Below are 12,152 nucleotides of genomic sequence, written 5' to 3'. Positions count from 1 at the left end.
CTTGTAACGCGATGACTCCTAACCTTGTATCATGAATCTCCAGTAGCCTACAGGTAGATATCGGCGTACCTCAGGGGTCGGTACTTGGGCCAGATTCTCTAAAAGCATGTTGCAATTTACATCACCATAATGCCAAAATACACAGCTCTACACCTATTCCTGGTGATTGTGTTATATAGCTCTCGACAACCTCCCTGTCTACTGTATTTTCCATACGCGGCAATGTGCTGAAGAGTAAAACCCAACAGTAGTACAGAACAAGTTTTTAAAGGAACACGTTGCCTTGCGTTTCATCCTCTCGCATTGTGAGAACCCGTGTTTTTCTTTTGACTCGCCTGTGTCGGCATGGCCTCCACATTGTCCAGTCCAACCATGTTCTGTTTGCAAAACATTCTATTTACGTAATTGCACAAATAACAAAACAAATGGGGGTTGGGGGGGGGGGGGGTACCAATTGTACTGGACCAGTCAGTCAGGGAGCGATCTATATGGTTTCAAGGTCCAATCTGGAGTCAATTCTGCTTCGAGGATTCGGAGGATTCGACCGTATAGGAACTGTGAGCTTGAGTTCAAACTTCTCTTGACGCATTTAAGAACCCTATCCAGGGCTGCTGGGACATAATGAATAGTGCCCTGTTCCCAAAAGTTATTGAGTGATTATGAAACATGCCACATAGATTCAGGACCCGATTATCCAGCGCTTCAAGAAATTACAACTCGTAAACCATGTAGTCTATACACCTGGCCACACACACACCACAAGTCAGTAACCTCAAACACAATGACACACAGAGTCAAGATATACTGGGAGTGCCCACATTGATAATTATTCATAAGCTGCTCATTAGCATTATGCAAATTATCAAATTGAATAGTTTATTTTAGATCACCCTAAATTTAAATCTGTAACCACAATTCACTTGTTATAGGAACACATTGACATCGTTTGGCTATCCAGCCTACAAAATAGACCCAATTGTGACACAAAAGGTATAACTGGCTTAGAGTAAACTGTTCCTAAATGAAACCGTCACATTTCGACGACCACTTTTTCAAAAATCTAAGGTCACATTAAAAATCCAGACAAAGCATTTATTATCTTTAGAGTAAATTTTCGTTCTAGACAATAAAGAAATAATAAATTATTGCACCAAATTCAATTTGACAAAGAGTAAAATAAAAATGTTGACCTTTGCTTATTTTCAACGTGACCTTTTGAAGATGAAACAATTTTTTTCACAGGATTCGGAGAAGTACTGAGAAGTACTGAACTCTGAAGTACTGAGTATACAGTGCTAGCACACATCGGTGTATGGGTAAAAACTAAAATTAATATTCTTTATCCCTGATACAAATTTCGGTACCCGCTGCCAAAACATAGGATTCGAACTGCCTCTAGCTACCGGGCAATCTCGGTAGTCTGGTTGGTTCGAATCCCACCCGAGTAACATGCCTGTGATATTTTTTAACAGGACTCGGGAAAGTACTGAGTATACAGTGCTAACACACATCGGTGTATGGGTAAAAACTAAAATTAATATTCTTTATCCCCGATGCAAATTTAGCGTCTATTATAATTTCACTGAGATGGTTAGCAGTACTGTGTGCTCCTTTAACACTAAGAGATATGTTCCGCAAACTCTGAGGTGCACCCATCGCCACCCCCATCAAGTTCAGTCTTTCTTTAAGAAACCCTTTGAAGGCTTCTAATTGATTACAGTTAATTTAGTTTAAATTATTATTTTTTTTTATTATTTAAAATACCAGCTAGAAGAATATCTACTGGCGAAGCATACATCCATAAAGACAAGGCCTTTACGAATTAATCTTATGTCTAAAAATTTAGATACTAATCGAATTAAAAATAAAGAAATTCAATTAAACCTCTCAAATAATTTGAGAAATTAAAAAATATTTTAAAAATTAACAGGTTTTTAAAATTCATTAGTTTTTCATATTAACCCTTAACTGAGAGGGAATTAATTCAAAGTAAAACAGATAAAAAATAAAATCGGTTTGCCTTAATAAATGGCCCCTTCCCTATCATTTAAACTCTTGTGTTTAAAGGGAAGGTACACATTTAGTAATTACTCAAAACTGACTTGGTAACAAACATTGGAGAGCTGTTGCGTGTACAGTACCTTTAAGCTACATGGCATAGTGTCACAGTCACTAACCTCTGACCTTAGGGGAATTTGGAATGTACCATTCACTATTATCCTGTGACCTAATTTTGTAAGCATTATTTTAATTTGTACAGTACATTTTAGCTTAGATATTGCAGCACCAATCGTTCCCACATATGGGTGAGAGTCAGTGCTGACGAAAAAGTCTAAATCTAGAATCCAAATGTTAGGAGACATGTTGAGATGATGGCATTTCCACTTCTTGGTAACCCCTGGAGTTATAGATTCCACAGAGCTTTGAGGAAAAGTGTCCTCATGCAGCAATAAAGAAGTAGATCAAAGAGTAGGATTTCCTTATTGTGGGAAAAACAGTAGCTGATTTACTACACCAAGTTTGACTTGTGAAGTCTAAGCTCGGATAAAAGTCTGAAATTCCTCATCCCTGGATATATTGTCATGTGCATTTCTCTTTCATCTTACACCTTCCATTCAATATCTGATGACTACTCTGGTCTTATCAGGTTTGCCTGTCAGATAAAAATAAAAATAAAAGACAAAAACACAAATTAATAACCAATAATTTGTTAACAGACATCACTTTGAGAGAAAACCAACCACATAAAGTTATAATTAAAAAAAACACCCGGATGGTGTAACAGTTTTGTTTCTTCACTTACATCAAACTTGAGTGGTTCTTTTCCAGCCTTGAGCTCCACCTTGACCAATGAGAACAGCTGTAAGGTCTGTGTTTCTTCTTCAGGATGCATGTGATCTGGTTCCCAGACGATCTTCATCAGGCCCTGCTTGCCTTGCTTCTCAAACTTGAAGCTCTTCAAGGGGAGTGCCTGAGAAAACAAAAAAGATTTGAAAAACTGATCAATAGGCTGTGTTTGTATCAAGAGACCTTGGCTTTGGCTACGACCGCTAGCTGCAATGGACAGAGCCATAAAATAATCCCTTTCAATTCCTGGTGATGTCTTTGTAATTTGTGTCATATTTAACTTTTAGCAAATAATCATTTTGGTTATGAATTTTTATTCTCCCTAATAAGGTTGAAAGGCTTACATTACAGTAGACTCGTTTGACCACCCCAAGCTCCATCACTAGTACATCAATGGCACGATCCAGTACATGCATCACCATAGCATCCTGCTTCAGGGGGCCACACTCCTATACAAAAAGTATATCATTTTGAGAGTTAGAAACAGCTTGAATCAAGTAGCAATATATAAGCCACCCTCTGGACATAGACTGGACTGAGGATCATGGAAATGCCTAAATAGACTACGTACAGAGGTGGGACGATGCAAGTCAAACATGAAAAAATGGGGGTATACCGTCGATGACCAATTGCGATTGTGGCACATCACCTCAAGATTTGACAGTGTATATATTGTACATGTTCACACAATGCACTGATGAATACTTGTGAATTAAAGAGTCTCACCCGGACAAATATAGCGAAGAACATCTCCCCACTCATATCTGAGACTTTCTTGGCTGCATCTTTGCGCTCGTTACATCTCACAGCTTGGTCTTGAATTGTAACTTCATCCCTCTGAGACGCAGGACCAACACCTTGAGAAAAATAAACCAGAGAAATTTTCAGGATGCAACTTTACAGAGAGATCTTTAAAGAGAGTTTCTAGAAGTTTCACAAACACAGTTCTGGCCACGGTGAAACTTACCAAACAATTATGAGATTTAATCTTTAAAGAATTGGGACACTACCACAAACGAGAAGACACAACAAAGTTTTACCTAGGGATGCGGCAAGTTGTCTGTGAACGATGATGTCAGCATAACGTCTGATGGGTGATGTGAAATGCGTATAAAACGGAACATTGAGGGCGTAGTGACGAAAGTGGTCCTCAACTTCAATGCTCCCGGTACAGAAATACTTGGCTCTCTGGAAATAAATTGTATTCACATTAATAATGAAAAAGAAAAAAAAACAACTTCAGTTCAGGTAGTTATTAAATAGTGAATAATTGTTTTCTTCTTCTAGAGTATGATAAGCACCTTACCTGCATCGGTTTTGAATAAAACACAGTCAGGATTTGACCTTTGCCCCACGATGCTTTATCTTCTACAGGACCAATGTAACGGTTCAGCGATTCCTGAATCGACTTGGAGCTGCTACCGTCGACTTTGAGTCCGATCTCCGAACACATCAGGACCAGGTCGTCAATCATTTTGGTCTTGGGTGGAGGGTGACGCCGCAAGAGGGCAGTATCCTTGTTGGCGTTGTAGATTCGGTGAGCGGCGGCCATGTTGGCAAGCAACATGAACTCTTCAACTAATCTGTTAATTGCGGTGAGAGAAGGGAAGCCAAAAGTTAAAGGGGTGCATATTATTAAAATTGGTGAGAAAATTGGGGTCGGTAAGGGGTACCTATGGGCTAAAGGCAGTGCACAAGATGGTAAGAATGAAAGATAAGTGTTCACAGATATGCACATAACTGGTATAAAGATGGCTTGATGGAAAATTTAGGGATTATTTTTCGCTCCAGATTTTCTGCGACATCTCACAAATACAAATCACCTTTTGAAAATAAATTTTCACCAGTTATTGTGTAAGTGTACGATTATATAGGATTATAACAAACCGCTCAAAAAGCCAAAGGTAAACTCTCCCTTTAAGGAGAAGTTGACTTACTTGTTACTCTCTTTCTGTTGGTAGACATTGTAACCCGATGGTAAACCACTCTCCTTATCCAAGGTAAACAGTAGTTTCACCTGGTCCAGGCGTAACGCTCCGTCATCGGAACGTTTCTTCCTCATATTCTGGGCAATCTAGAAACAAGACCAGAAAATGTTAAACATCAGGTGTGAATCAACTTCTGTGAATCTTTAAATGATTCTAAAAGAAAAACCTCTAATTTCCGGTTTACGTGCTCAGTGCTCAAGATAATGCTTAGCAAATTTAAGCAGGGCACCAGTGACAGACACTACATTAGGCAATGTGTTTTGGCTGGTAACCTTATATCCTGGTAGCATACTCTTGTTGTGCTTAGCAACTTGGGCCCTCAAGCTGTGGGCACCATTTTACAGTAAATAAACCAGATTATCTACAGGCTACCCGATCAGGTCTACTTCAATGATTCCATCAAACCACATCAACGAGGATGCCCACCATGGCGCTGAAAGGATCAAGTCTAAGAAGGTGTCCTAATTCCACTTGAATTCCAGACTGAATTGGGGAAGGTCATCTAAGAAGGCCAAGGGACATCTTGTCCTTAGCAGCTAAATAAGTAAGTTAGTGAATAAGTAAAATTGGAAAACCAAAAAGTAACAATAAATTATATGTAATGAGAAAGAGGTACCTTGTTAAGGTTAAGAACTCTCTCCACGATGTCCGGGATGGTGAATCCGTTTGTGATTGTTGGCATCTCCTCTGGTTTCCAGACTCTCTCAGGCTCCGTGATGATTCCTTGGGCGTGAGCGTAACTCATCTTGACACAGGAGCGGATGACTGAACGACCGCACCACTCATCAAGAATCTAGTCCAAGAGGTAAGATACATTCAGGAGAAGTTGAAATAAACACAGTTTGAGATCAGTGTGGGGGTACTAATTTATATCAATAATTTTTTACTGATTTGTATTTAACACTGATATCCAGCACTTTTATGATAACTAGAAACATGACCTACCTCTCCATTCTCCGTGAGTCGCCATAGAAACGAAAAGGTCAACTTGTCTTCGTTGGGGTTGAGGCTGCAAAGATGCTCACAGAGTAACCGTGGTAACATAGGAATCACCTTAAAAAGTGTCAAAACAAAAAAGTTATTGAGAGCAGAGGCCACACAAAAGGTGCACCCTGTAAGTTTCTTAGGATGTTAAGAAATTATCTTTCTCACCTTCTGCACCAAGTAGACACTAGTGGCCCTCAATCCGGCAACCTCATCCAGTGCATTGTTCTCATCAACGAAGAAGCTGACATCGGCGATGTGCACTCCAACTTCATACTCCCCTAAAATTGATTCAGTCAAAACAAGGGAAGTTACTTTAGTTTGCGATGGGTAAATCATAAAGTTTTTAAATGACAAAAACAACAAAAATCTCAGAAAATATAATCGAGAAGGTGAAAGCTGATTTCAAGGTCTTACTTTTAGGCATTAAGCAAAACATCATGTTAAGCTGTCTTGCATTGCCAAGGCAAAGATTGGCCAGGACCCAATTTCTTAAAAACCAGCAAACAAAAAAGGCTTAGCAGAAACAGGTTACAAGCATACATTCCATCAATGCATTCCATACAGATCACGAAAGAAATTCGCTAAGCAATTTTTCCTCTTAAACAGTTTTATGAAATTGGGCCATGCAATCCAAATAGTCAACTTGAGTTCAATCATCTTTTTTTATGATTAATTGGATATTTCAAAGTCCCACTTCCAGGGGTTAGGAGCGAGCAAGGCAAACTGGGAAAGAACAAATGCACGGCGAGATCATACACCACTTGGCGTGAGGTTTGGAACTATTTATCTCACCATTTCCTAGTGCAACACAAGACAGAGCATCATCAAGGTCTCTGGCCGTAGCTGGATCTATAGTGAAGACACATTCATCTCGGAAGGATCTACGTTTTGCAATCTCATCTTGAGGAATAGTCCAAGGAAGGTTCTTAGGAAGACAAGCTATGACCTGAAAAAATGGATGAAAGCAAAACATGAGGAAATGAAATACGTCTGTTGGAAGCTTTGGAGTTGATGTACTTAAAATTCAAATCAATGAATTCATTCGAGCAAATCTGTATAAACCTTAACTGTTTAGGAGAAAAACTGCTCAGAGAAAATGGACTGGCTGAATTGTTTTGAGACCTCACCTCGTCTGAGAAGTCGGAGTAGTCTACTCCATGCTCCATCAGCATCCCTTCTGTTTCTGGCTCGATTTCTCCAGCCTCCCCAAGACTCCGGTGAAGGTGGCTGTACAAAAGGAATAAATAAAGCGTTAATAAAAACAAGATGCCTTAACTCATGTCTGAGGAGAGTACTACCGAAAGATTAGCTGTGTGCATAGTTTTCCTTTGGCTGTATAACCTACATTATTTGGATAACAACTACCGGAATACCCAAGCCTCTAAATAGCCCATGGCACCCACAGCGATTGCGTGGTGCCCTGTGCTTTTGCTTTGGTGGCCTCTGCCACCGCTGCCACCATGTTGCGTAGACAAGCAAACTGAGTCAGAGTGTGACTTTTATCAGAGTAAGAGTAACTTTTATTAGAGAGAAAAAACAAGTACATGTAACATCAAACATGGTCTCTTATACACAAGTAGTAAACAAGGTCGCTTGAGGGCGCTATTAAAGGAACACGTTGCCTTGGATCGGACGAGTTGGTCAAAACAAAAGCGTTTTTAACCGTTTTTATGAAATGCATATGGTTGGAAAGATGTTTTAAAAGTAGAATACAATGATCCACACAAGTTTGCCTCGAAATTGCGTGGTTTTCCTTCTACTGCGCGAACTAACATGGTCGGCCATTTATGGGAGTCAAAATTTTGACCCCCATAAATGGCCGACGTGTTAGTCGACAAGGTAAAAGGAAAACCACGCAATTTCGAGGCATGTTTGTGTGGATCATTGTATTCTACTTTTACAACATCTTTCTACCCATGCATTTTATAAAAAACGGTTACAAACGCTTTTCAAAGACCAACTCGACCGATCCAAGGCAACGTGTTCCTTTAACTTTGTCTAAATCCTCAACTCAACACTATACAAATAATATATTTTCCTCATAGAAGTGCCCCTTTACCAGAGGGAAATTGCTGTGCCACTTCAAGAGCGAAGTTCAAGGCCTGAATACCGCTCCTCAAGAAGGAAAGGAAAGAAAAAAACTGAGACGATTTGGTTGCTTACCCTAGAGCAAACGGTGAGTCCTTAGGCCACTCATCTATCCTCGCAATAAACAGAGTTGATTCAAAATCACCGGGACGCTCTAAGAATCCCTCTGGGCATTCAGACACTGGGATGTAGATCCTTGGCACACGGTAATCAGTCGGTGAAAACAGAGCGTTTGGAGCATTCTGCAAGATCAGATGAAACTTATAAGAGTTTGAAGATATCGACTCTCTGGGTAATTCTTTCTATAATGTTATCACCACACAATACTTTTGGATCTCTCTCTCTCTCTCTCTCTCTCTCAAAAAAAAAAAAGAATTACCTCTTACCTCATGAAGTTATCTATCATTATAAACCATAGTGAATGACATTAATGGTCAGACAGTAAGAGGGTTGACTGTGTGTTGTGCGACATACATTTAACTGTTCACTGTCATAGTTTTTCCATCATTCTAAACATCATCATGTAGATAATATTAAGTGAACAAATAGTACAAGGTTAAAGTAACAAAATCTTGGAGATATAGTTGACTTACCTTCACAGGTGGTGGTCTCAATTGTCCGCTGCATGCTCTAGAGTGCCTCCTCTCAACGATGTAAACAACCTTGGCAAGCCTTTGATAAAACCTCTCAGGAATCTCCTCATCCATGCCTCGTTCCTTCTTATCCTCCTCTGGAAAAAGCCTCTTCACTATAGAATCAATCTCCTCCTTAAGACTTCCTCCTTCATCTTGGCTCTTAGTATCGAGTCCTTTTGAGGTTTGACTCTCTGTCTCAGGTCTTTCCGATTCGGAGCTTTTTTCGAACGTCAAACAGTCAGCTTTGTCATGTTTTCCCAAAGCTAGTTCATCTTTAGTGATTTCAGCTGCTTCCCCAGTGGGGTTCATTGCACTCTTGTCTTGGAGACTATCTATTTTCAGATCTTTGAGTTGCTTGGCGAGAACGGCTTCTTCAGTCTTTGGCTTTGAAGACGATTTGGATTTTGATTCCTTCTGACTCTTTTGCTTGTATCGCTGATAATCGTCTTCCATGAGCTGAGGAAAAAAAGAGAGTTTTCAAAACCTGTGTTGTTTTTTACCCTCTTTCAAAATTTTAACATGTTAAGATCTCTATATCAGTATGGAGAGGTTAAGCTACCTGGTAAATTTTAAGAAGAGTTTAATGTTGAAGATAATTTAAATTGGGACATTTGGTCATTGGTTCAGATGGTTGGGCGGTTTGGCGGTTTTCAGTTTATCAGTTTGGAAAATTTGCAGTTTGACGTTCTAATCCTCGTTGGGCTTGTTGGGAAATCAATCCAGCCCAATTCCTACAAACTTACACTGTCTTCCAAAAACTATTCAAATTTTGTACATTAAAAATTACAACAAAATAGAAACAAAATATCACAGTGAAAACCACTCACTTTATTTGATTGAAACGCATCAATACCTTACCTTCCATTTAGACTTATGGAGAAATTCAACAACGACGATGTCCCCCTCCAAAGCGCGATTACGGGCCGCAAGTCCATTCAGAAAAATATCAGCTCCACCATCCTGAAAAAAAGCAATAACAGAGACGTTTGATAAACTTGAAAAAGGCTTTCTCAGGCAGGAAATTACAGGCAGTCTCTTGCCTCTGCTGCCCCTGGTCTTGGCCTTAGCGCCCCTTCCAAGTTTACCAAAGACTTTAAAATTTCCAATGAAAGGGCTCCCTGCAAAATGAAAAAGACCTTGCCTCTAACACTAAAATTTCCTTTTTATTTCCTTTTCATCTTGTTCTTGATGCAAATTATTGTGCTGTTGGACATATAAATAATTAGGTGCTCGGATAACAGTCGAAGAACATTTTTTCCCCCTTTTTTTGTTTTAAATAAAATGTAGTTTTGTTAACAACGTAGAAATACAGATGATCACTTTGCGCCATCATACCTACCTCTGCAGCTAAGTAAGATTCTTCAAAGTTCCTTGGGTTGATCCGTATAGCTCCTTGAAACAGACGTTTTCTCTTTAATCCATCTGAGACTTCTTCCAACGAGAGATAATCTTCAAAAGGCTATTCAAGAGAAGAAACAAGACACAATTTACAGCCAGCAGAGAGTAAACTAAAAGCGCTCTTATGTTTTGAGAGATACTTTATCGCCTTAGTTAATCTCTTAAGTGATCTGGTTACTGTGTTGTGCTGATTGGCAGTAGTTAGTACACAGCTAATAGCAAACCACAGTAACTTGTTCTCTCATTAAATTCAACGCAGGCAGCAGTAAACTTGTTTTATCATTTTCATTGAAAGGAAAAAGAACCGCGACCAAAATATAAAAGATGATTACCTTGAAGTTTTTATTCCTGTTTGGAGTACCACCATAGTTCCTGCTCTTTGATGTTGGAGTTCCTTGACCTTGACCCCTACTTGCTGACCTTGGTGTACTTTGACATTGGTGCGCCCCCTTAGTGGGTGTCATGTCACCACCGTTTACACTAGGATGATGCTTGTTGGGTGTCTGAGAACCTTTCATCTTGTCCCGTGAAGATCCTCCAAAGTCTTTCTTAGGTGTTGCACCCTGGCTCTTTGTAGCATCTGCACCACTAGGTTTCTGTGAGTCAAACTGCATCGCATTCTTTCTCTTGCCTCTGGAGGACATTGGTCTGGCTTTGTTCCCAGCATCTTGATTTGTCTCAGGGTGGGGGTTTCGGTCTTTGGTTGATACGTCAGGCTGGTCAGCCAAGGAGTCAGTGGCCTTCTTGTGTTTTGACTTTTTGTTTCTCTGATTGTAAAAAGAAAAGAAAAGGAAAACACATTCAACTAATTTAATGAAAATATGAAACCCTCTACTCTACCAAGTTAATATTTTTAGGACAGGATGACTTTACAAATATTGACAACTCAGCTTACTTGGTTCCATGCTCCCAATGAGCTTTTGCCACTCCACGCTAGTTTTAAATTACAATTTTAAAGATTTCAATTTAATGTTGGGTCACAAACTAACAGAGTTTGATCCTTAAAGATTTTCATCTGTGGGACTTACATTTCTCCTGGTCGCAGAATTCCTTGAATCTGTTTCTTCTGCGTTGTTTTTGTTTAGTTTTTTATCTGTTGCCGTTGCTTGTTGTCCAAGCTCTGAACTTGATTGCTTCTTATGCCCATCTTCTTTTGTCGTCTTCTCTTTTGGCATCTCAAGACTGACCTTATCATCTTGAGTTGTCTTGGCTGTCGTCTCCATCGCAACTTGTAGAAACGTTGTTTCTATTTGGCAAAAATGGATGACATTCTTCAGTCTGACCCTTGCGTTGGCAGCCATGGCTGAGAGTTCGAACAATGATAAGTGCACGCATGCACATCTACCCAATCAAAGGTCTTCATTGACCTTAGCGTAGCCGCGCGCGTAGCCCCACCTGTGTGGCCAACTCGAATCGTGCACTGGCCACACAGGTGGGGCTACATTGACCTCAGTGGCTGCGGAGGGTGCTATAAAGTTAGTGTTAAGTAAAGTAGTACCATTTTAGCAATAAAACAAAATAAATATAAACTAAAGTTCCTAAACAAATCAACAAAGAAAACCTGTTATATAAGACTTTGCCCCTGTTTCTGGTTCTGGTAACTTCGTAAACGATAAGAATTAAGACCCACTTGCACCATGGAGGAAGGAACACTGTCACTGCAGAACTGTCCTGATGCAGTGGGTGGTGTGTTCATGTTTCATTCACATTGATCGCGTGTTGAGAAAAATGTGACTAACTAATGCAGTGAGTGAATGATTAACACGATCTCCGTGAACAAGTGCACGTAGACGTAATAATAATTAATAGGTACTCTGATACGATAGGTTTGATTCCCTTCCTCCATGGTTTGATTTGAGTTCCATCATGTGTTCTACCTCCTTCCTTAAATGATTTTTTTTTTTCTCGAACTAAGTTGTAAGTAAGTGCATCAAGTCTTTAATCAGTCAATAATAATAATTACATGTATCTCTCGATTCTTTATACCCTTATAAAACCCTTACCTAGAGCTGTCCGCACTTCTTGCTAGTCCTTCTTTGCTTCTCCTTGCTAATTATTAACCCACAGCTTACGTCATTCTGAGGATTTTTCGATGAGAAATTTTATGCTCTGTGAGAAATTTCGTGCTGTGGCGAAATTTCGTGCTGTGGCGAAATTTCGTGCTGTGGCGAAATTTCGTGCTGTGGCGAAATTTGCACAAGGTTGTTTT

At 39.7% G+C, this 12,152-nt stretch overlaps 1 protein-coding gene across 3 annotated transcripts; it reads right to left on the bottom strand.

The window, feature by feature from the left end:
* Positions 1-802: 802 nt before the first annotated feature.
* On the bottom strand, positions 803-12,140 carry LOC139950715 (DIS3-like exonuclease 2). Of its 3 annotated transcripts, none has more exons than XM_071949500.1 (19): positions 11,947-12,140; positions 10,972-11,189; positions 10,276-10,710; positions 9,885-10,004; positions 9,404-9,505; positions 8,504-9,001; positions 7,986-8,152; positions 6,950-7,049; positions 6,615-6,768; positions 5,988-6,100; positions 5,781-5,888; positions 5,452-5,628; positions 4,785-4,921; positions 4,154-4,430; positions 3,888-4,035; positions 3,574-3,704; positions 3,192-3,296; positions 2,804-2,971; positions 803-2,653 (listed from the first exon to the last, which is right to left on the bottom strand). In XM_071949500.1, exons 2-19 carry the CDS (start codon positions 11,164-11,166, stop codon positions 2,630-2,632), a joined length of 3,159 nt encoding a protein of 1,052 aa, XP_071805601.1. In that variant the 5' UTR covers positions 11,167-11,189; positions 11,947-12,140; the 3' UTR covers positions 803-2,629. The 3 variants fall into 3 exon arrangements, with proteins under 3 accessions (XP_071805601.1, XP_071805603.1, XP_071805602.1); XM_071949502.1 differs by lacking the exon at positions 11,947-12,140 and adding an exon at positions 11,574-11,679; XM_071949501.1 differs by lacking the exon at positions 11,947-12,140 and adding an exon at positions 11,505-11,640.
* Between the last annotated feature and the right edge of the window lie 12 nt (positions 12,141-12,152).

This window comes from Asterias amurensis, chromosome 18 (genome assembly GCF_032118995.1).
Source record: "Asterias amurensis chromosome 18, ASM3211899v1".
Classification (NCBI taxonomy): Eukaryota; Metazoa; Echinodermata; class Asteroidea; order Forcipulatida; family Asteriidae; genus Asterias; species Asterias amurensis.
The sequence above is the reverse complement of the archived record's forward strand: the minus strand, read 5'-3'. Positions and strand labels throughout refer to the sequence as shown.

Bases quoted from the DNA above. Each gene is read 5' to 3' on its own strand.
- LOC139950715 (XM_071949500.1), bottom strand. From the start codon at position 11,166: ATGGAGACGACAGCCAAGACAACTCAAGATGATAAGGTCAGTCTTGAG. The intron at 9,506-9,884 runs GTAGGTATGATG...GCTTTTTTTCAG, and splicing joins AATCTTACTTAGCTGCAGAG to GATGGTGGAGCTGATATTTT. The intron at 6,101-6,614 runs GTGAGATAAATA...AATCAATTTTAG, and splicing joins TTGTGTTGCACTAGGAAATG to GGGAGTATGAAGTTGGAGTG.